This window comes from Nomascus leucogenys, chromosome 19 (genome assembly GCF_006542625.1).
Source record: "Nomascus leucogenys isolate Asia chromosome 19, Asia_NLE_v1, whole genome shotgun sequence".
Taxonomy (NCBI): Eukaryota; Metazoa; Chordata; class Mammalia; order Primates; family Hylobatidae; genus Nomascus; species Nomascus leucogenys.
This window is the reverse complement of record NC_044399.1, coordinates 75,619,449-75,644,359: the sequence shown is the minus strand read 5'-3', so window position 1 is coordinate 75,644,359 and position 24,911 is coordinate 75,619,449. Positions and strand designations below refer to the sequence as shown.

Sequence of the window (24,911 nt, the reverse complement as noted above, 5' to 3'; positions counted from 1 at the left end):
TGTATCTTAATTATATTATAGAACGAAAGGGGAAGGGAACTAATCTTTTTGACTGTTTCTAATGTGACAGATGCTTTAGTAGTCAGTGCTTAAGTAACCCTAGAAGATAGCTATTTATTATACTCCCATTTTACAGAGGAAGGAAGTACAGAGAAGTTAAATAATGGGGGTGAAGATTTGAACCCCATTTTGAACACCCATGGGGGTGAAGATTTGAACACATGTGCCCTTGAGTATTACATTTGTTGCTTTATATACTTACTAGGGATTTTTTTTTAAAGGGTCTCACTCTGTTGCCCAGGCTGGGGTGCAGAGGCATGATCTCAGCTCACTGCAACCTTCACCTCCCAGGTTCAAGTGATTCTTTTGCCTCTGTCTCTCGATTACAGACGTGCGCCACCATGCCCAGCTAATTTTTGTATTTTTAGTAGAGATGAGGTTTCGTCATGTTGCCCAGGCTGGTCTTGAACTCCTGGCCTCAAGTGATCTGCCGCCTCGGCTTCCCCAAGTCCTGAGATTACAGACTTGAGCCACTGTACCTGGCCGTAATTTTTAAACGACAGAGTCTTGTTCTTCGTCTCTCAGGCTGGAGTGCAGCGGCATGATCATAGCTCACTGCAAACTCCAACTCCTGGGCTCAAGTGATCCTTCCACCTCAGCCTCTCGAGTAGCTCAGCTCATTTTTTTTTTTTTTAATTTTGTGTAGAGATGGGGTTTCGCCATCTTGCTTAAGCTGGTCTTGAACTCTTGGTCTCCAAACAGTTCTCCTGCCTTGCCTCCCAAGTCTTTGGGATTATAGGCATGAGCCACTGTGCCTGGCCTTGTCCCTTAAAACGAGTTGTCCATTTGTAAACAGCTGATTTCTTTGGAGCATTGTCCCCATATACTTTTCTTTAATAAGTGAGCTCCTCCTTCTTCCACCCAAGCTTCCCCTTGAATTTATTGTTGGTTATTGCTTCCATTTTAGCAGAATTCATGTTGCTCTGATAGGGGCTCTTTTCAAATTGATGTCTTATCCTTCTTAGTACCTCAAACTAGGTCTTGTTCAGACATGTTATAACAAGTTAGTATGAGTTTATTTTAGTGCAAAAAATTTTTGAAATGCATGCATAGTTTTTTCATAATGCACATTTTTCATGTACTTTTTGAATTCCCCTCATAGATGCACGTGGTTTTAAAATCAAATGGAATAGAAAAGTGTTTATGGCCGGGCATGGTGGCCCACATGTATAATCTCAGCACTTGGTGAGGCTAAGGTGGGAGGATCCCTTGAGGCCAAGAAAGAGTTTGATACCAGGCTGGGCAACATAGCAAGATCCTATCTCTATTTCATTTAAAAAGAAGAAAGAGGTGTTTAATGTAATTACTGACCTTCTGCCCTACCTTGTCCAGTACTGTTCCCCAGAATAACTGCTTTTTAGAAAAATCACTGTCATTGACGTTTCACTTACATATAGTAAATTGCACCATTTTTTTTTTTTTTTGGAGACAGAGTTTCCTTCTGTCGCCCAGGCTGGAGTGCAGTGGCGTGATCTCAGCTCACTGCAACCTCTGCCTCCCAGGTTCAAGCAGTTCTCATGCCTCAGTCTCGTTAGTAATTGGGGTTACAGGTGCACGCCACCACGCCCGGCTAATTTTTATATTTTTAACAGTGATGGGGTTTCACCATGTTGGCCAGGCTGATCTCGAACTCCTGACCTCAGACGATCCGCCTGCCTTGGCCTCCCAAAGTGCTGGGATTACAGGCATAAGCCACCACGCCCGGCCAAATTGCACCTATTTTAAGTGTACAGCTTGATGAACTTTGACAAATGTGCGCCCCCCTTAACCACATTGCCCCGGTGGAGATATAGAATACTTCCGTCAACGCCCAACTCCTCCTGCTCCTGCCCCACCTCCGTCCTCCCCCTAGGCAACCAGTGTTCTGGTTTCTACCTTTGTAGGTTAGTTTTGCCTTTCCTAAGACTTCATATAAATGCAATCAGATAATATCTATCCTTTTGTGTCTGACTTCTTTCAGCAATTTTTTTTTTTCCCTAGAGGCAGGGTCTCTGTCACCCAGGCTGGAGTGCAGCGACACAGTCATGGCTCACTCCAGCCTTGACCTCCTGAACTCAAGAGATCCTCACACCTCAGCCTCCTGAGTAGCTGGGACTACAGGTGCATGCCACCACTCTTGGCTAATTTAAGAAAAAAAATTTTTTTTTTTGAGACACAGTCTTGCTCTGTTGCCAGGCTGGAGTGCAGTGGCGCGATCTCAGCTCACTGCAACCTCTGCCTCCTGGGTTGAAGCGATTCTCTTACCTCAGCCTCCCAAGTAGCTGGGATTACAGCCGCGCACCACCATGCCCAGCTAATTTTTGTATTTTTGGTAGAGACGGGGTTTCACCACGTTGGTCAGGATGGTCTCGATCTCTTGACCTCATGATCCACCCTCCTCAGCCTCCCAAAGTGCTGGAATTACAGACGTGAGCCACTGCGCCTGGCCTAAAAATATTTTTTGTAGCGATAGGGTCTTGGTGTGTTGTCCAGGATGATCTTGAACTCCTGGGCTCAAGTGATCCTCCCACCTTGGCCTCCCAAAGTGTTGGGATTACAGGCACAAGCCACCACTGTGGACCAAAATGGTGTTTGCGATTTATCCATGTTAATTCAGTAATTTGCACCTTTTTATTGCTCAGTAGTATTCCATTGTATGACTATAATAAAATTTGTTTATTTACTTATTATTGCACATTTGGGTTATTTTCATCTTTTGGCTATTATAAATGAAGATGCTATGACCATTTAAGTACAAATCTTTTTGTGGAAATATGTTTTCATTTCTCTGGGATAAATATCTAGGAGTGTAATTGCTGGGTCATAGGTAACTGAATGTTTAAAAGAAATTGCCAAACTTTTCCACTGTGATTATGAGAATCCTACTTGCTCCATATGCTTGCCAGTCATCAGTCTTTGATTTTGCGTATTCTAGTGAATGTGTAATGGTACCTCACTGTGGTTTTATTTGTATTTCTCTGGTGACTAAGGACGTTGAGCATCTTTTCGTGGGCTTACTGGCGATTTGTATATCTTCACAAAAGAAGTGTCTGTTCACATCTTTTGTTCACCTAAAAATTGGGTTTTGTGCTTATTAATGAGTTGTAAGAATTCTTTATTCTTGGTAGGTCTTTCGTTAAATATAAATATTATATTTTCTCCCAATCCGTGACTTGCCTTTTCTTTTTTGAAATTTTGTTTTTTTGAAGTGCACTTTTAAATTTTGATGAAGTCCAAGTTATCAGGTTGTTTTTTTGTTTGTTTTTGTTTTGTTTTTTGTGGAGTTGTGTTTGTGTGTCCTAAGAAATCTTTGCTAGGCTGGACGCGGTGGCTCATGCCTGTAATCCCACCACTTTGGGAGGATGAGGCGGGCGGATTACTTGAGGTCGGGAGTTCGAGACCAGCCTGGCCAACATGGAGAAATCCCATCTCTACTAAAAATACAAAATTAGCTGGGCGTGGTGACGCATGCCTGTAATCTCAGCTACTTGGGAGGCTGAGTCAGGAGAATTGCTTGAACCCAGGAGGTGGAGGTTGTGGTGAGCCAAGATCGCGCCATTGCACTTCAGCCTGGGCAACAATAGTGAAACTCAGTCTCAAAAAAAAAAAAAGAAATCTTTGCCTACCCGACCCAAGGTCACAAATCTTTTATACTGTGTTTTCTTCCAGAAGTTTTGTAGTTTTAGCTTTGCCTTGTGGTCTGTGATGCATTTCAAGTTGACTATTTTATCTATGATATATAGATCTTTTTTTAATATAGATATTCAGTTGTTCCAGCCCTGTTTATTGAAAAGACTATCCCGTTCCATTGAGTTAGTCACTTTATTTATTTATTTTTTTTAAATTTTTTATTTTTAAGACGGAGCCTCGCTCTGTTGCCCAGGCTGGGATGCAGTGGCGCGATCTCAGCTCACTGCAAGCTCCACCTCCCGGATTCACGCCATTCTCCTTCCTCAGCCTCCCGAGTAGCTGGGACTACAGGCGCCCACCACCACGCCCGGCTAATTTTTTTGTATTTTTAGTAGAGACGGGGTTTCACTGTGTTATCCAGGATGGTCTCGATCTCCTGACCTTGTGATCCGCCCGTCTTGGCCCCCAAAGTGCTGGGATTATAGGCGTGAGCCACCGCGCCTGGCCCCTTAGTCACTTTAGATAAAAGCAATGGACTGTATGTGTGTATCTGTTTCTAGAATGTCAGTTGATTTCTATGCTGTTGCTTATGTCAATACCACGTCGTCATAAACTTTGCAGATTTATAGTAAATCTTGAAATCTGGCATCGTAAATTCTCTAGCTTCATTTCTTTTTTTTTTTTTTTTTTGAGACAGGATCTCACTTAGTCACCCAGGCTGGAGTGCGGTGACATACATGATCATAGCTTACTGCAGCTTTATCTCCTTGGCTCAAGTGATCCTCCCTCCTCACCCTCCGAGTAGCTGGGACCACTGCGCCCAGCTAGTTTTGTTTTTTTTGTTTTGTTTTGTTTTTTTTTGAGACAGGGCTTTACTCTGTCACTCAGGTAGAGTACAGTGGTGCTATCTTACCCTACTGCAGCCTCTGCTTCCCAGATGCAAACAATCCTCTTGTCTCAGCCTCTCGAGTAGCTGGGATTATAGGCGTGTGCCACCACACCCAGCTACTTTTTGTATTTTTTGTAGAGATGGGGTTTCACCATGTTGGCCAGGCTGGTCTCGAACTCCTGACCTCAAGTGATCATCCTGTCTCAGCCTCCCAAAGTGCTGATCCCTTTGCATACACTGAAGTATAGAGAAACAAAGTACAATAAAAAAAGAAAAAGAAAATGAAAACCGACGTTTGTTTGTTTTCAGACAGGGTCTTGCTTTGTCACCCAGGCTGGAGTGCAGTGGTGCCATCACAGCTCACTGCAGCCTAGACCTCCTGGGCTCAAGTGATTCTTCCCCAGCTTTGTGAGTAGCTGGGACTACAGGTGTGCACCACATACCTGGCTAATTTTTTTTTTTTTTTTTTGAGATGGATTCTCTCTCTGTTGCCCAGGCTGAAGTGCAGGGGCGCGATCTCGGCTCACTGCAACCTCCGCCTCCCAGGTTCAAGCGATTCTTCTGCCTCAGCCTCCCGAGTAGCTGGGACTACAGCCGTGTCCCACCATGCCCGGCTAATTTTTTATATTTTCAGTAGAGACGGGGTTTCACCGTGTTAGCCAGGATGGTCTCGATCTCCTGACCTCGTGATCCTCCCACCTCGGCCTCCCAAAGTGCTGGGATTACAGGTGTGAGCCACCACCTGGCTAATTTTTTATAGAGTCGGGTCTCCTTATGTTGCCCAGACTGGTCTCGAACTCCTGGGCTCAAGTGATCCTCCTGCTTCTGTCTCCAAAAGTGCTGGGATTATAGGCATGAGCCGCTGTATGCAGCCTTGTTGGTAGTTTTCAGTGTGCAGTTCTTACATATGTACTGTTAAATATATCCCTAAATAATTTACTTTTGAAGCCCAGCGTGGTGGCTCATGCCTGTAATCCCAGCACTTTGGGAGGCTGAGGCGGGCAGATCACTAGAGATCAGGAGTTTGAGACCAGCCTGGCCAGCGTGGTGAAACCCCGTCTCTACTAAAACTACAAAAATTAGCCAGGTGTGGTGGTGCATGCCTGTAACCCCAGCTACACAGGAGGCTGCAGCAGGAGAATTGCTTGAACCGGGGCATTAGAGGTTGCAGTGAGCTGAGATTGTGCCACTGTGCTCTAGCATGACAGAGCGAAACTCGTCTCAAAAAAAAGTTCTTTTGATGGTGTTTAAGTGGCATTTTTGAAAATTTCATTCTTCAGTTGTTTACTGCTAGTATATTGAAATACAAGTGATTTTTCCACACCAGCCTTGTGTCCTGCAAACTTGCTAAATCAACTTACTAGTTTTTATAGATACCTTAGGATTTTCTTTGTAAACGATCAAATTGTCTACAAATAAAGGAAGTTTTATCTGTTCCTTTTTAATCTTTTTATTTTTTATTTTGAGAGGGAGCCTCACTCTGTCGCCCAGGCTGGAGTGCGGTGGTGCGATCTCAGCTCCCTGCAACCTCCGCCTCCTGGGTTCAAGTGATTCTCCTGTCTCAGCCTCCCCAGCAGCTGGGATTACAGGCATGCGCCACCACGCCCAGCTAATTTTTAAATTTTTGGTAGAAACAGGGTTTCACCACGTTGGCCAGGCTGGTCTCAAACTCCTGAGCTCAAGTGATTTGCCCACCTCGGCCTCCCAAAGTGCTGAGATTACAAGCCACCTTGCCCAGCCAGTTCCTTTTTAATCTGTATGCCTTTTTTTCCCTTGCCTTATTGCATTAGTTAGAACCTCTAATACCACATTGAATAAAGGTGTTAAGAGGTATATCCTTGCCTTATTCCCAATCTTAGTAGCATATTATTGTCTTTTACTGTTAAGTGTGATGGTAAGCGTAGATTTTTTTTGTAGATGTCAGCTATCAGTTTAAGCGTTACTTCTATGCCTAGTTTGCTGAGACTTTATAATGAATAAGTGTTGCCTTTTCTGTATCTATTCAGTTGATAATGATTTTTCTCTATTCTGCGAATGTGACAAATTACATTGATTTTTCAGATGTTGAGTAAACCTGGCCTTCCTTGGATAAATCACACTTGGTCATGACATATTATCCATTTTATATAGTGCTGGATTTGATTTGCTATTATTTTGTTGAAGATTTTTTTTTTTAAACAGAGTCTCGCTATGTTGCCTAGGCTGGTCTTGAACTCTTGGGCTCAAAGCAGTCCTCCCACCTCGGCCTCCCAAAGTGCCAGGATTATAGGCATGAACCTCTGCATGGGGCGGTCTTTGTTTTTTTTTCTGTCATAGTAAACCTAACATCATAAAATGACTTGGAAAGAAAGTCTTTTCTATTTTCTGAAATAATTTATGCAAGTTTTTTGTTTGTTTGTTCTTAAATGTTAGCTAGGATTCACCAATAAAGCCATCTGGACCTAGAGTGTTTTCTTTTGGAATATTTAGAATTATAAATTCAATTTCTTTAATAGATATAGAGCTGTATACATTTTCTTTTGTATCAGTTTTGATAATTTGTATTTTTTGAGGGATTTATCCACTTTATCTTGGTTGTTTTATAAAATTGTTCCTAATACTCCCTTATTATCTCTTTAATGTATATAGGATTTATTTATCTAATTCCCTGTTAATGAGCACTAGAGGGAAATGAATGGTTGTTATGAATAATGAGTACACATGGGATACCGGTGTTAAGAGATGTACTAAGTGTTTCCTTGTTGTAAAACACGTATCTCCCTCTTACCATTTTATGGTTTGTCCAAAGTGATAAAGTAGACGTTTCAGCTGACGGGCTCTGAATAGGCCCTTTTAACAATCTTATCTGTATATTCCAAATACCAACTATAAAAACATGTCATTTTCATCATGATTTGACTGCATAGCTCACACAAACCTGTTTTCACTCCCTCAGGCCATCATGCAGAAGGGGGATACAAACATAAAGCCCATCCTCCAAGTCATCGTAAGTACCTGCGTATGTTACGTTCCATGTCAACTTCTTTAGAAGTCATCTAATTACAAGTTACGTTTGATGAAGGACAGACAGATTTGTCCACTTTCGGAAATTCGCCCCCAGTCACAAAAAATAGGCCAGTCTACACTGTAACCCTGAGAGAGCAGCCAAGCTGTTTGAAAATGTTACTACGTGAGCTGCTAAGTTCTGCTGTCTTTGGAGGTTCAGACTGAAGGCTTTGCCTCTGTCTTCCTCCCCACTGTTGATAGATGACTGTGGTGCTACTTGCCTTTTCTGCCCTTGGGTTTGTCTTGTTCACATTGGCCTTTTATATGACCTCCAGAAATATATCTAGTATGAACTTGTCTCCTTAACATTCTTCAGTTAACACATCATTTATTTAAGGGGTTCTCAGACTTCAGTGGAGTTTTGAAAAATAGAAGCAGAATGGTGGGCTCACGCCTGCAGGTTTTCAGTCAGCTGGTCTGATGGGTCTCTCTGCTGCACCACACGAGCTGTGGGTCAGCTTGGGGCTCTGGGTACAGGTTTCACTTCCTTTGGAAACCTGCCTCTGCTGTCTCTCAGGTGGGGACAAAGGTCTCGGCTCTGCCGCCTGATCACGGACACATGTCACTTACGTCTCTCTGCCTCCATCTCCACCCCAGTTGTTAGCCCCTTCAGGACAAGGATTCTTTTTGTTCATTTTGTATTTTTAGCATGTTGACTACACAGCACCTTGTGTGTATTGGGTGCTTCATTATTATTATTATTTTTATTTTTTTGGTAATTGATTTTCAGCCAAATTTGAGTCGGGGTGAGAACACAAGCGTATAGGCAGCTCGTTTTACTTCCCTCTCTGCTGTGTTTAATAATGCTAGTGGAGGGAGGTCAGTGGGAAAATCATCAAATCCAATTTTCTTTTACTTGGATTTAGGTGTCAAGAGAATGGGCAAACAGTTAGTTTGTATTGAACTAATGGCAAACCCGCTCTCCTGCCACTTCGGTTTACATATCCCTGGGGACGGGGCAGACAACCTGGCTAATGAATCAAGTTTTCTATCCTAGAACATCCGTCCCATTACTACGGGGAATAGTCCACCGCGTTATCGACTGCTCATGAGTGATGGATTGAACACTCTATCCTGTGAGTATGGTGTATCCATCTAGAAACGTGTGAGTATTTAAATAGTAGAAGCACACCCAGCCCTTTGGTAGCCATAATTTGGGGGCATTCGTGAAGTCCATACTTGCTTGGCTATGCACTTCATTCAGACAGAATTGCAGCCGTCAGAGAGCATTGTAACAATAGACCGCAGGTAGTGGAAAGCTGCCACTTGGCTTAAATTTTCTCTAACTGGTGTTCTGTGTTTTCTCTGATTAATTTCGCTAAGGATGATATTGACATCGACTGAGTGCGATGGGTCAGCTGCCCTATACTTTCCTTTTCTGGGGTTTTATTTCTGTGTTGGAAGCTGTAAAGGGGAGAAAGGAGAGAATTTTTAAATGATTTTGGCCACTTTAACAAATTCACACATTTAAGAGTAGCAGCAAATGTTTAACAGGCAGCAAAATACACAGCTTTTCACTCTGCAGAGTCTGACTAGCTTTAATTTCAGGAGCATATTTAAGGCATTTTTCTTTGCTAGCACAGGTAGGAGTAGCTTTCAGAGTCTTAAGACTGCAGGATTTTGGAGGCTAAAGAAATCTCTGTGCTTTTCAGCTTTCATGTTGGCAACACAGTTGAACCTTCTTGTGGAGCAAGAACAATTGTCCAGCAACTGTGTTTGCCAGATTAACAGATACATTGTGAACACTCTGAAAGACGGAAGGTATGTGGTGTGTTTTTTTATGTCTTATTGTATTGTAGAATGGGAAAGAATTTAGGAATAAAAAAAGGCAATAGTGAGTTTTCAGCTAAGAATTTGCAGCTTTTCAGTTAAGAACTCAGGTAGCTAACACATGGCACCCAAGGAGGAGAAACATGGAAACAAGTTGGAAATTTCAGAGCAGAAGATTAAAGTAGAATGCAGAAATCTTGTTATTTCTAATTTCTTCAGAAGCAGCGTTTTTAGGATTTCCCCCAAAAAGATCTTATCTTTTTTGTTTATTTTTGGTAGAAATGGGGTTTTGCCATGTTGCCCAGGCTGGTCTCAAACTCCTGAGATCAGGCAATCTGCCCACCTCAGCCTCCCAAAGTGCTGGGATTACAGGTGCGAGCCACCACGCCCGGCCTCAAAAGTATCTTTTAATGAAAAGGGGTCCTTTATTTTACAGCGGAAAATGATAATTATTTTGTAATGCTGCTTTGTGTGTGTGTGTGTGTGTGTGTGTGTGTGTGTGCAATCTTGAATATTTTATATTAAATGCTGTATTTAGCCAATATAGAATATGTTGAACCACGTGTGGTGGCTTATGCCTGTAATCCCAGCACTTTGTGGTACTAAGGTGGGAGGATTGCTTGAGGCCAGGAGTTTGAGACCAGCCTGGGTGATATAGCCAGGCCCTGTCTCTACAAAAAAAAAAAAAGTTAAATTAGTGAGGTGTGGTGGCACACACTACAGTCTTAGCTACATGGGAGGCTGAAGTGGGAGGATTCCCCAACCCCAGGAGTTTGAGACTGCAGTGAGCTGTGATTGCACCACCACACTCCAGCCTGGACAGCACAGCAAGAGGCCATCTCTAAAAAAATAAATTTAAAAAAAGAATGTGTTGTACACAGACAAGTTGCTGCATGCTAGAGATACAGTGATGAACGGAACTGTTACTCTCATTGCTAAAAAATGACTTATTTCAGGCAAGGTGCAGTGGCTCACACCTGTCATGCCAACACTTTGGGAGACCAGGTAGGGAGGATCACTTGAGCCCAGGAGTTTGTGACCAGCCTGGACAATATGGTGAGACCTTGTCTCTATGAAAAAAAAGAAAAGTTAGCCGGGCGTCGTGGCACGTGTCTGTGGTCCCAGCTACTTGGAAGGCTGAGAAGAGAGAATGGCCTGAGCCCTGAGAGGTGAAGGCTGCAGTGAGCTGAGATCATGCCACTGCACTCCAGGCTGGGCAATAGAGTAAGACCCTGTCTCAAAAAAGACCAAAACAACAAAAACAAAAACCAAGATAAAAAACGATCAACAATACTAAAAGGTTTAAGTAATTAGTTTTTAGAATTCTGTTACACTGATTTTAGGACTCTTACATTTTCTCCAGCTGTTCTTTTTTCCTACCTATTTATCTCTATGTTGCTTGGATTTCACTCAAGAACTTTTTTCTGGACTGGCTCTTTAGTGCCATATTCCCCATTATCAGCCTGTAGGTCTGTATGCTAGAATGACCGCTTGCCTGGCTGTCTATTCTTAGGTTATGTGGCTTTACCCTCAGAATTTTGTCTTCTGGCATTGAATGTTGATCTGGAGAAGTCTTAAGGCCATCCTGGTTTGATTTCTTCCCTTGTAGGAAGCTTTGCTTTTTTTTTTTTTTTTTCCCTGAGGCCTCACTCTGATTGCCCAGGCCGGAGTGCGGTGGCACCAGCAGGGCTCACTGCAGCGGCAGCATCAGGGCTTACTGCAGCCTTGACCTCCTGGGCTCAGGTAATTCTCCCACCTCAGCCTCCCGAGTAGCTGGGACTACAGGCACCCGCTACTGTGGCCAGCTAATAAGCTTTGCTTTTTCTACCTATATTCCTGAAGATTTTTTTCTTTATACCTCAAATTCAGTACTTAACCAGGCTATGCCTCAATGTCAATTGTCTGTATTTTTGTTGTTGTTGTTGTTGAGGCAGAGTCTCACTCTGTCGCCCAGGCTGGAATGCAGTGGCGCGATCTTGGCTCACTGCAAGCTCCGCCTCCCGGGTTCACGCCATTCTCCTGCCTTAGCCTCCCGAGTAGCTGGGACTACAGGCACCCGCCACCACGCCCAGCTAATTTTGTTTTGTATTTTTAGTAGAGACGGGGTTTCACCATGGTAGCCAGGATGGTCTTGATCTCCTGACCTCGTGATCCACCTGCCTCAGCCTCCCAAAGTGCTGGGATTACAGGCATGAGCACCATGCCTGGCCGTCCATATTCTTTTTTTTTTTGTGGTATGTGGTATGCTCGTTCAGTCTGCAGATTCAGTTCTTTTCAAGGAAGTTTTTCTGTGTGTTATTCCTTAATGTTGTTTTGTATTTCATTTATTGAGTTCCAGTTTTTATGTATGTTGTAGATAACTTTGACCTCCATATAGGTCTTTACTTTAACCTTTTTTCTTTTTTTTTTTATTTATTTTTATTTTTTTTTATTTTATTTATTTTTTTGAGACGGAGTCTTGGTCTGTCGCCCAGGCTGGAGTGCAATGGCCTGATCTTGGCTCACTGCAAGCTCTGCCTCCCAGGTTCATGCCATTCTCCTGCCTCAGCCTCCCGAGTAGCTGGAATTACAGGCGCCCGCTACCACACCTGGCTGATTTTCTGTATTTTTAGTAGAGACGGGGTTTCACCTTGTTAGCCAGGATGGTCTTGATCTCCTGACCTCGTGATCCACCCGCCTCGGCCTCCCAAAGTGCTGAGATTACAGGCGTGAGCCACCGCACCTGGCCTACTTTAACCTTTTTTCTAATGGATGCATTGGCTTGCTTCGAGGTTTTCCAACATAATAGTACAGTTTTTAGTTTTCTACTCCTCAATCTTTATAAGTTATTAGATGTATAATAGTATTGATTTTGTTCTGTTTTTTTCTTAGCTGTTCAAGCTTCCTTTTCTTCTTAGTCTCTTGTTTTAGCTCATCTTTTGGCCGTTAATTTGTTGGATTTATATAGTCGTACTTACTTTGCCAATCGCTTTTGAGAAGTGTGACTCCTTTTCTTGGCTTGCACTTTCTTCTAGAGTGGGTTCTTTAGTCGTCTTTGCCTCCCCGTTCCTTTCCCTTCTACGCATTGTTGTGTATTGTATTGTTGCTTTGTCATCCCTTTTTATTTTGTTCATGCTTAATGTGGACAGTCCTGTCCCGACTTGATATTTGCTCTGACATAGTCTAGACTAGGTACATGTTGCCAACCTTCTCACTTGGGACCTTTTATCTTCCACTCCAGGCTACCTTGGAGCGCTTAAGTGGTGCTTTGCAGCCACTTTCCTGTCCTCCAGGGCATGGTTGTGGGAGACGGTGGAAGCGTTGCTGGGATTGAGTGCAGTCCTTGCTGGGAAACTTCACAGCCCACTCTCTCCAGTCACGGAGACAGCTCCGCTCCCCTGGGCTTTGCCTGATGGCACTGCCTCAGCTTGGAGGCTTGCTTCGTATTCTTTTGTACCTCTGCTGAGAGTCTGTGTGTATGGCTGGGTTTATCTACTCCTTGCTTTTTTGGTGATCATTCAGGTTTATTCTAAACAGGACTTGAGCAGTCATCGTTGTACTTTATCTTAACGTGTTTATGCTTTTATTTCTGAATAACAGATTATTAGAATTTGTATTGTGGGGTCAAAGGACATCTGTGGAAAGTATACCAATTATACTCATGAATGTTATATAAGAGTATCTGTTGGCCAGGCACAGTGGCTCATGCCTGTAATCCCAGCACTTTGGGAGGCCGAGGCAGGCAGATCACCTGAGGTCAGGAGTTTGAGACTAGCCTGGACAACATGGTGAAACCCCATCTCTACTAAAAATACAAAAATTAGCTGGGCATAGTGGTGCACACCTGTAATCCCAGCTACTCGGGAGGCTGAGGCAGAATTGCTTCAATGCGGGAGGCAGAAGTTGCAGTGAGTCAAGATTGCGCCATTGTACTCCATCCTGGGTGACAAGTTTTTCTTGCCCAGGCTGGAGTGCAGTGGTGCCATCTCGGCTCACTACAACCTCTGCCTCCCGGGTTCAAGCAATTCTCTGCCTCAGCCTCCTGGGTAGCTGGGATTACAGATGCATGCCACCATGCCTGGCTAATTTTTTTGTATTTTTAGTAGAGACGGGGTTTCACCATCTTGGCCAGGCTGGTCTTAAACTCCTGACCTTGTAATCCACCCGCCTCGGCCTCCCGAAGTCCTGGGATTACAGGTGTGAGCCACTGCACCCAGCCTGTTCCTTTTTATGGCAGAATAATCCTGTGTTGTCTAGATACATCACATTTTGTGTATCTATTCGTTAGTTGATGGGCATTCGGATTGTTTCAACCTGCTTGCTATTACTAATAATTCTATGAACATTTGTGTACAAGTTTTTTGTGGACAGACATTTCCATTTCTTTTATAGATAATCTGTCTAGGAAAGGAATTGCTAGGCTAACTGGTCATTTTATGGTTAACTTTTTGAGGAACTCCCAGGCTATTGTTGAAAGTGTATACACCAGTTTACCTCCCTGCCAACAGCGCATGAGTGTGGAGTTTCTCCCCGTTCTTGCCAGTACTTCAAATTACACTCCATAGAGTTTCAGTTAAACTTCTCTGTAGACTATTTAGAAATTTATAGACAATGTCTTTCTTTGCTTTTTCCCTCCAATTTTTTTTTTATTTTTTTTTGAGATGGAGTCTTGCTCTGTCACCCAGGCTGGAGTGCAGTGGTGCGATCTCGGCTCACTGCAAGCTCCGCCTCCTGGGTTCACGCCATTCTCCTGCCTCAGCCTCTCCGAGTAGCTGGGACTACAGGCACCCGCCACCACGCCTGGCTAATTTTTTTTTTTTGTATTTTTAGTAGAGACAGGGTTTCACCGTGGTCTCGATCTCCTGACCTCGTGATCCGCCCTCCTCGGCCTCCCAAAGTGCTGGGATTACAAGCGTGAGCCACCGCGCCCGGCCCTCCCTCCAAATTTTTGTTGGCTGTTCTTTTTTTTTTTTTTTTTTTTTTTTTGAGACGGAGTCTCGCTCTGTTGCCCAGGCTGGAGTGCAGTGGTGCGATCTCGGCTCACTGCAAGCTCTGCCTCCCGGGTTCATGCCGTTCTCCTGCCTCAGCCTCCCGAGTAGCTGGGACTACAGGTGCCCACCACCACGCCCGGCTAATTTTTTGTATTTTTAGTAGAGACGGGGTTTCACTGTGTTAGCCAGGATGGTCTTGATCTCCTGACCTTGTGATCTGCCCGCCTCGGCCTCCCAAAGTGCTGGGGTTACAGGCGTGAGTGACCGCGCCCGGCCTGTTTGCTGTTCTTATATTTATTCCTCCATATGAATTTTAGAGTTGCCAAGCCCAAAATACCAAGCAGCCAGGCACAGTAGTTCACACCTGGAATCCCAGCACTTTGGGAGGCTGAGTAGTTCACACCTGTGATCCCAGCACTTTGGGAGGCTGAGGCGGGAGAACTGCTTGAGCCCAGGAGTTTGAGACCAGCCTGGGCAGCATAGGGAGACCCTGTCTCTGAAAAATCTGAAAATTAGCCGGGTGTGGTGGTGCATGCCTGTGATCCCAGCTACTCAGGAGGCTGAGGTAGGAAGATTGTTTGAGTCCCACAAGTCAAGGCTGCAGTGAGCTGTGATAGTGCCACTGCATTCTAGCCTGGGCGACAGAGAGCAAGACCTTGTCTCAAAAATAAATAAAAAAAAAAGAAAGGAAAAGTCTTGTTGGAATGCAAATAACTTTCTTAATTTTAGATAATATTTGATATTAAGTCTTTTCATCCAAGAAAATAGTATGTGTCCGTTTGGTTTCAGATTTTCTAGATACACAATTGCGTCATCTCCTTATTCTCTTTTCTTTTCTTTTTCTTTTTTTTTTTTTTTTTTTTTTTGAGATGGAGTTTCATTCTTGTTGCCCAGGCTGGAGTGCAATGGCACGATCTCAGCTCACCGCAACCTCCGCCTCCCAGGTTCAAGCGATTCTCCTGCCTCAGCCTCCCAAGTAGCTGGAATTACAGGCATACGCCACCATGCCCAGCTAATTTTTTTGTATTTTTAGTAGAGATGGGGTTTCACCACGTTAGCCAGGATGGTCTCGATCTCCTGACCTCGTGATCCACCTGCCTCGGCCTCCCAAAGTGCTGGGATTACAGGCGTGAGCCACCGTGCCCGGCATTCCTTATTCTCATATTTGTCATTTTGTTGTTTTTTTTTTAATTTTACTGTATTGACAGCACTGTCAAAACTTTGTTGGACGATGGTAACGTCAGCAGTTGCTTGATTTTCATGGAAATGCTTTTGGTTTCACTGTTCAATGCAGTGTTGATCGTGGAAAAACACGCAGTTTAGCATGTGCAGGTTTTATTAAAATTTTAAGTCCTCAGGATTTCATCAGAAATGGCTCATAAATTCTTTCAAAGCTTTTACTACATCTTGATATGATCATATTTGTTTTTAATCCATTAACATAATGAACTATTTTAATAGATTATCTAGGCTGGACGTGGTGGCTCATGCCTGTAATCTCAACACTTTGGGAGGCCGAGGTGGGTGGATCACTTGAGGTCAGGAGTTCAAGACCAGCCTGGCCAACGTGGTGAAACCCTGTCTCTACTGAAAATACAAAAATTAGCCAGGCGTGGTGGCACATGCCTATAGTCCCAGCTACTTGGGAGGCTGAGGCAGGAGAATCACTTGAACCTAGGAGATAGAGGTTGCAATGAGTTGAGATCGCCCCACTGCACTCTAGCCCAGGTGACAGAGCAAGACTCTGTCTCCAAAAAAAAAAGATTGCCTAATAATTCAACTCTTGTTTCATTCTTGCGATAAATCCTGCCTTAAAAAAATAATCCTAGGCTGGGCTGGTGGTTCACGCCTGTAATTCTAGCACTTTGGGAGGCTGAGGCAGGTGGATCGCCTGAGGTGGGGAGTTTGAGACCAGCCTGGCCAACATGGTGAAAACCCTGTCTCTACTAAAAGTACAAAAATTAGCCAGGTGTACTGGTGCATGTCTGTAATCCCAGCTACTCAGGAGGCTGAGGCAGGAAAATTGCTTGAACCTGGGAGGCAGAGGTTGCAGTGAGCTGAGATTGTGCCACTGTACTTCAGCCTGGGTGACAGAGTGAGACTCTCTCTCAAAAAAAAAAAAAAAAAAGAAGAAGAATTCTCTTAGCTTGCTAATTGTCTTTCTCTTTTTATTGTTTAAAATATTTTTTCTGGAAAACTTTAAACATCTACAAACATAGAATACACAGTAGTCTGATGAGTCCCCATATAGCCCATCATTCAGCCTCAAATTGTCACCTGTTGTCCAGTTTTGCTTTATCTCCATCCTTTCAATGTCCACTCTCCTCTGTAATTTTGAAGTAAATCTCAGACATCATATTATTTCATCCATAAATATTTTAGTATGTATTTTTGAAAGATAAGAACTCTTAAAAGGACACTATCCCATTTCACACCTAAAATAACAAATACTGTCAGTGTTGTATTTTCAACTTGTGTGTGTGCGTGTGCGTGTGTGTGTGTGTGTGTGTGTGCCCGCACAATCTATATGAATCAGAATCCAAAATAAGGTTCCCGTGATGGTAGACTGATGGTCTGTTAAGTCTCTCTGAATCTGTAGGCTCTGCCTCTGCCTTTTTTCTCCTTTACTGTTTATTTGCTGAAGAAACCAGATCATTTATCCTTCACCTCGTGCAGTTTCCCCCAGTCTGGATTTGGCTGATGCATCCCTGTAAAGTCACTTCATGTGTCCTTGTCATCTGTGTTCTCTGTAAGTTGATATTAGTGTATTCTGTTAATAAGCTGCTAGGTTCGTCTTGCTGATATTTTATTTAGGATTTATGGGATATTGCAGGATGAGATTAGTTTTGGTTTTGTGCGTGTGTTTTGACTTAGGTTTTGGTATTAGACTCATACCAAATGATTCATAAGCCTTCTATTTTTATATGTTCTGGAGTGATTTGTATAATTTTGGAAAGTAATTAAATATCTGCCACTAAGTGTCTATCAGATAGTTATTACAGGGAATCTAGATACCATTTTCAGGAACAGATAATTTCAAGCTTATCTTATTGAAACTCTGTTGTGAAATCTGATAAGGGTAGCAGCACACACCGACTGATTGTATGTAAAAATCCAAATTATAGCAGTCAGACCATTTAAAACAAACCGATTGATTGTATGTAAAAATCCAAAAACAGCAGTCAGACCATTTAAAGTGTAAAATATGATGAAATTGGGTAGATTATTGCTTAAATATTGCTCTAGGCCAGTTTCTTCAGCTCCCCTGCCACTAACCTCATTCAGGCCTCTGCCATTTTGTCTCTTTTGGTCTCCCTGCCTCCAGTCATGTTCCCATTAAATTCCTTCTTCGTGTTTCAGTTCTTTTTAAAATGCAGACATTGTGATATGCTCATCAAGTATGTATTGAGCAACAACTGTGGGCCATTTGCTTCATTAAGCACTGAGGGATACCTGTCTTTATTGACAATACAGTCTAGTAGGAGAGAGAGAGAATAATGAAATAATCACTAATGAACATATAATTAAGACGGAGCAGAGTGTTCTGAAGGAAGGAAATCAAGGCTGTAGGAAAGACTAGAACAAAGCAACCTGATCTCAACTAGAGATTAAGGAAGTGTCTCTTGAAGTGATGTTTGAGATGAGAACTAAAAAATGAGTATTAGATGAGGCAAAATGAGAAGGAACACAACACGGCAATCTCGGAGCAGCATGGACAAAGGCCTTGTGGCAAGAGGGACTGTCGAATGTGGTGGAACTGAAAGAAAACAGAAAGGGCAGAGGGCAGAGGGCAGAGGGCAGGGCGGCGCGGGAGGGGGTTAGCAAGGCCAGGCCAGGCAAGCCATGGCCCAAGTTTTTCTTTGTGGCCTAAGGTCATTGGGAAGTTATCACAAGGTTTTAATCAGAGTTAAAAATCAAAGAACTGTAAGTTCTTAAAAATGGGTCATAATTACATTTTTTAAAATAATTGGTTTTCACTGGGAAAAAGTCATTGTTGAGATAAGTATGTGTTTCTGAAAAGAGGTCATCTCTTTTTATGCCGTATATTCTTGTGTTTAGTAATCTAAATTCTTACCATGTCGGTTGCTCCTTGAAGATACGGTGCGTAGCGAGAACACTGCATTTTAATTAAGGAACTAGTTGGGAAATGAAAACCCTGCAATCACTTGATAATGATGCGGCGAAAGATGAAGAGAAATATTTATGTAAACAGATGACAAACGGAAAATAGTTCATCACAATGATCATCGGGGAAAGCATTTTGAGTAGCTTATCATTTGAACGGAATTTGTTTTTCTAACCTGTTTCTGTTTGTCTGCTTTTGCAGGAGAGTAGTTATCTTGATGGAATTAGAAGTTTTGAAGTCAGCTGAAGCAGTTGGAGTGAAGATTGGCAATCCAGTGCCCTATAATGAAGGTAAAATGCTTTGGCGTAGGTTGTAGCGCTCAACTGAATACCTCTTTATATATTCGGAGTTCTACCTTTGGATTCAGTGTGACTTGTTAGTGTTAATAAAATGATAGTGATTCTGGGGTCTAGGAACCAGGTTATTCTGTCAGGCTTTTTCAATTCTAAAGAAATGATGTATGAACAAAGGGGACAATTAGAAAGCAATGGACAAATGGGCTGGGATCGCGGCGGCTCACGCCTGTAATCCCAGCACTTTGGGAGGCCAAAGCAGGTAGATCACTTGAGATCAGGAGTTTGAGACCAGTCTGGCCAGCATGGCAAAACCCCATCTCTACTAAAAATACAAAAAGTAGCTAGGCATAGAGGCCCGCGCCTGTAATCCCAGCTACGCAGGAGGCTGAGGCAGGGAAATCGCTTGAACCCAGGAGACAGAGGTTTCAGTGAGCTGAGATCGTGCCACTGCACTCTAGCCGGGGCGACAGAGCGAGACTGTGTCTCAAAAAAAGTAAGAAAGTAATGGACAAAGATTCAGTTATACGAGACTAAAAAAAATATCTAGGATATCACAGTAATATAGGATACTATAGGATATCTGTAATATTAATGAGAAACGTGTTTTCCTAAGATTTATCTTATGTACACTTTTGTTTTTAAAAAGTGTGAAGCATGCAGTCTATACTCCTGTGATAACACTCACCGCACTGGTAGCTTTTAGAATTATCTCTATTTACTGCTAAGCCATGAGTAAACTGTGTGAAGGTAGAGATCATGTTTGTTCTAGTGCCTAACTTGAGGCTGGCGTTCAGTATTTGTTGAAACAAGTTGAATATATAACATTATTTTACTGCGATTATCTCTTGATGGTAAAATTACTGATTTAATTTTCTCATGAAAATGTATAGAAAAGCACAATGAAATTAGAAAAAAAAAGTCCATTTTTTCTTTGCATCCTAAAAGAAGCTGAAAAAAAAAAATCATTACTTTAGACAATTCTAGAGAAAGGCAAAAAGAATCTTCAAATCACTGGCCCCATTAAAGGAAAGGATTGTTTGCCCTTACACCAAGTCAAAAAATAAAAGCCTCACTTTACAGCAAAATAAATTTGAGATGTATTTTTTCAAGTTAGAAAATGAAACCATCAAAAATCAAGAGGAAGAGACTGCACAAATAGATTGGAATAATTCACGATGAATATTTGATTACATTGAAATTTTAAAATTACATATTAAAAATAGGAAACCAGGCACGGTGCCTCGCACCTGTAATTATTCTGCACTTTAGGAGGCTGAGGTGGAAGAATTGCTTTGAGTCCAGGAGGAGGAGACCAGCCTGGGCAACACCGGAAGACCCCATCTCTACAATAATTTTTAAAAACTTAGCCTGGTGTGGTGGCTCGCACCTGTAGTCTCAGCTACTTGGGAGGATGAGGTGGGGGGATTACTTGAGCCTGGGAGGTTGAGGCTGCAGTGAGCTGTGATCACACCACTGCCCACCAGCCTGGGGACACAGCAAGTGTCTGCTATTCCCCCACTGCAAAAAATTAAAAGTATGTAAACTTAAACTAGGATAAAATATTTGCAACTGATAGGACTGACAAAGGTATCTTTACTATTTATTGAAACTTTTGCATATTAAGGAATAAAGTACTTCATTAGCAAAGCAGGCATTGGAGAAAAACAGATTGTTCACTATAGAAGGAAAACAAATGGCTAATACATTAGAAAACATCTTCAGCCTTGCTCGTTATCTTCGTCTTGTTCCTGATCTCAGGGAGAAAGCACTCAGACTTTCACCATTAAATGTCATGTTAACTGTAGGGTTTTCTTAGAGTCTTTTTATCAGAAATAAAGAAGTTTATTTCTGTTCCTAGTTGCTGAGGGCTTTCATCAGAAATGGGTGGTGAGTTTTGTCAAATGCGTTTTCTGTGCTTGCTGATGATCTGATGATCATGTGGTTTTCTTGTTAGTTAGTTAATATGGTGAGTTATATTGATTGATTTTTTTTTTTTTTTTTTTTTCTTTTTGAGACAGTCTCATTGCATCACCCAGGCTGGAGTGCAGTGGTGCCTTCTCGGCTCACTGCAACCTCCGCTTCCCGGGTTCAGGTGATTCTCGTGCCTCAGCCTCAGAGTAGCTGGGATTACAGGTGTATGACACCATGCCCGGCTAAAAATTCGTGTGTGTGTGTGTGTGTGTGTGTGTGTGTGTGTGTGTGTGTTTAGTAGAGATGGGGTTTTGCCATGTTGGCCAGACTGGTCTCAAACTCCTGACCTCAAGTGGTCCACCCACCTGGTCCTCCCAAAGTGCTGGGATTACACTGTGCTCAGCCACGTTGATTGGTTTTTGAGTGCTACACCAATCTGGGATCCCTGGGATGAGTCTACGTCATGATGTATTATTCTTTTTACGTATTGTTGGATTTGATTTGCTACATCCATTTCATTTGATTTACTTTGTTTAGAATTTTTGTATCGGTATTCACGAGAGACATTTTTCTTTAGTTTTCTTCTTACATCTCTGATTTTGATATCTGAGTAACCCTGACCTTACGGAATAAGTTGGGAAGTGTTCCGTCTTAAATTTTCTGCAGCAGTTTGTGTAGACTTGGTATTACTTCTTCCTTAGATGTTCAGTTGAATTCACCAGTGAAGCCATCTGGGCCTGATTTTTTTTTTTTTTTTATGGAAAAGTCTTAAACTGTAAGTTCAGTTTCTTTAATAAAGAGATACAGGGTTATTCAGGCAACCTTCTTGAGTAGACTTTGGTAGATTATGTGCTTCAAGGAACTTAATTTCATTTAAGTTCTTGAATTTATTAGTCTATAGAAATATAAATATTCTAAACACCCCAATTATTAGAAATTATCAGATGGATTAAAAAATATATTTCCAGCCGGGTGCGGTGGCTCACACTTGTAATCCCAACACCTTGGGAGAACGAGGCAAGCTGATCGCTTGTGCTCAGGAGTTCAAGACCAGCCTGCGCAACATGATGAAACCCAGTCTCTACCAAAAATACAAAAAATTAGCTGGATGTGGTGGCACTCCTGCACCTGTGGTCCCAGCCACCTGAGCCCGGGAGGTGGAGGTTGCAGTAAGCCAGATGGCACCAGTGCACTCCAGCCTGGGTGACAGAGCGAGACCCCATTAAAAAAAAAAAAATGCCAGGTGCTGTGGCTCACGCCCGTAATCCCAACACTTTGGGAGGCTGAGGCAGGCAGATCACGAGGTCAGGAGTTGGAGACCAGCCTGGCCAATATGGTGAAACCCTGTCTCTACTGAAAAAATACAAAGATTATCTAGGCACGGTGGCACGCACCTGTAGTCCCAGCTACTTGTGAGGCTGAGGCAGGAGAATCACTTGAACCCGGGAGGCGAAGGTTGCAATGAGCCGAGATCATGCCACTGCACTCCAGCTGGGCCGACAGAATGAGACTCTGTCTCAAAACAAAACAAAATTATATATAGTTTTTATTTATTTATTTATTTAATTTTTATTTTTTAATTTACTTTTTTTATTTAATTTTTTATATTTTTAGTAGAGACAGGATTTTGCCACGTTGGCCAAGCTGGTCTCGAACTCCTGCTCTCAAGTTATCTGCCTGCCTCAGCCTCCCAAAGTGCTGGAATTATAGCATACATATATGTTATATAACATACATATATGTTTCCTTGTTATCCTTTGAGTGTCTGTAGAATTTGAGAGTTTCATCAATTTTATTGATCTCAAAGGAGCAACTTTTGAGATTTTTTTATTTTCTCTTATGTTTTGTATTCTATTGATTTATGCTTTTGATCTTTAATATTTTCTTCTAACTTTGAGCTTTGTATTTTTTTTCTCGTTTCTTAAGGTGGAAGCTGAGTTCATTGACTTGAGATCTTTTTTTCTAACATAGGCATGCAGCATTATAAATTTGCCCTTAGCTACTGCTTTAATAGTATCCAGCAAATTTGGATATGTTATATTCTCATTCATATTCAATTCATAATACTTTCTTATTTCCCTTTCAATTTCGTCTTTAACATTCTGTTATTTAGAAGTGTGTTTAGTTTTTAAATGTGGGGATTTTCTTTTTTTTTTTGAGACAGAGTCTTGCTCTGTCACCCAGGCTGGTGTGCAGTGGCACAATCTCTGCTCACTGCAGCCTCCGCCTCCCGGGTTCAAGCGATCCTCCCACATCAGCCTCCTGAGTAGCTGGGACTACTGGTGTGCGCCACCACGCCTGGCTAATTTTTTATATTTTTAGTAGAGACGCGGTTTTGCCATGTTGGCCAGGCTGGTCTCGAACTCCTGCCCTCAAGTGATCTGCCTGCCTCAGCCTCCCAAAGTGCCGGAATTACAGACATGAGCCATTGCGCTGGCCAAATGTGGGTATTTTCTAGAGATCTTGTTCTTGATATCTAATTTATTTCCAGTATGATCAAACAACATACTTTGTATGACCTGAATCCTGTTAAATGTATTGAGACTTATTTTGTTTTATTTTATTTACTTATTTATTTATTTTTCGAGACTGAGACTCACTCTTTCACCCAGGCTGGAGTGCAGTGGCATAATCTTGGTTCACTGCAATCTCCACCTCCCAGGTTCAAGCGATTCTCCTGTCTCAGCCTCCCAAGTAGCTAGGACTACAGGTGCCCGCCACCACGCCTGGATAATTTTTGTGTTTTTAGTAAAGACAGGGTTTTGCCATGTTAGCCAGGCTGGTCTCGAACTCCTGACCTCAGATGATCCGCCCACCTTGGCCTCCCAAAGTGCTGGGATTACAGGAGTGACCCACCGTGCCCGGCCTTGAGTCTTATTTTATGTCCAGATTATGGTCTCTTTTGGTAAATTCTGTGTGTACTTGAAAAGAATGTGTATTTTGTTGTTGGACAGAGTCTTATAAATGTCAATTAAGTCAAGTCGGTAAATTGTGTTATTCACTTTTTCTATATCCTTACTGTTTTTCTGTTTACTTGTTCTGTCAATTACTGAGAGGGGTATTGAAATCTCTAACTGTAATACTTGTAAGTTTCTCTATCTTTCTGCAGTTCTATTAGTTTTTGCTTCATGTATTTTGAAGCTCTATTATTAAATATCTGTATAATTTAGAATTCTTGTGTCCACTTGATGAATTGATTCTTATTATTATGAAATGATTTTATCCCTGGTGAAATTCTGTGCTTTGAAATCTGCTTTGATATTAGCATAGCCACTTCGGCGTTCTTTTTTTTTTTTTTCTCTCCTAGAGCCAACATCTTGCTCTGTTGCCCAGGCTGGAGTACAGTGGTATTTTCACGGCTCAGTACAGCCTCAACGCCCTGGGCTCAAGCGATCCTGCCATCACGCCCAGCTAATTTCATTTTGTTTTTTATTTATTTATTTATTTATTTTTGAGACGAAGTCTCACTCTGTTGCCAGGCTGGAGTGCAGAGGCACGATCTCGGGTCACTGCAACCTCCGCCTCCCAGGTTCAAGCGATTTCTCTTGCCTCAGCCTCCCGAGTAGCTGGGGCTACAGGCACACACCACCACGCCCAGCTAATTTTTGTATTTTCAGTAGAGATGGGGTTTCACCATGTTGGCCGGGATGGTCTCCATCTCTTGATGTCATGATCTGCCCGCCTTGGCCTCCCAAAGTGCTAGGATTACAGGTGTGAGCCACCGCGCCCAGCCTAATTTTGTTTTTTGTGGACATGGAGTCCTGCCATGTTACCCACACTGGTCTTGAATTCCTGGCCTCCAGCAATCCTGCCTCAGCCTCCCAAGTAGCTGGGACTGCAGGCTACACCTGTAGTCTGGGAGGTGGAGTACCAGGCCTGCCTGCGGACGCCTGGACTAGGACTGGGACTGGGACTGCAGTGCCACCACGCCCGGCTCATTTCTTTTTATTTGTAGGGACGGATTCTCACTTCGTTGCCCAGGCTGGTCTCAAACTCCTGGCCTAATCCTCCCGCCTTAGCCTCTCAAAAGGCTGAATTACAGCCATAAGCTACCATGCCCGGCCATTGTGTATACTTTCTACTGCTAGCTGTTCAAGTTCGCTAGTGGTTTCTCAGGCAATGCCTAATCTGCTGTTAATCCCATTGAGAGTATTTTTCTTCTCCGATAGTATAGTTTTCATCCCTAGAAGCTTGACTTTGGGTCTTTTAAAATCTCTTCTACATCTCTACTTAAT

General features: G+C 42.7%; 1 protein-coding gene across 3 annotated transcripts in view; it reads left to right on the top strand.

The window, feature by feature from the left end:
• Positions 1-24,911, top strand: part of RPA1 (replication protein A1) — a 64,121-nt gene that overhangs the window by 4,673 nt on the left and 34,537 nt on the right. For 2 of the 3 annotated variants that reach the window (XM_030800490.1, XM_003277816.4), the window contains exons 2-5: positions 7,494-7,544; positions 8,601-8,679; positions 9,256-9,364; positions 18,671-18,759. In XM_030800490.1, coding sequence (XP_030656350.1) covers positions 7,494-7,544; positions 8,601-8,679; positions 9,256-9,364; positions 18,671-18,759 — 328 coding nt within the window. Of the gene's footprint in view, positions 1-7,493; positions 7,545-8,600; positions 8,680-9,255; positions 9,365-16,899; positions 17,093-18,670; positions 18,760-24,911 lie in introns of those variants that run through there. The other variant, XM_030800491.1, reaches the window with a different exon arrangement.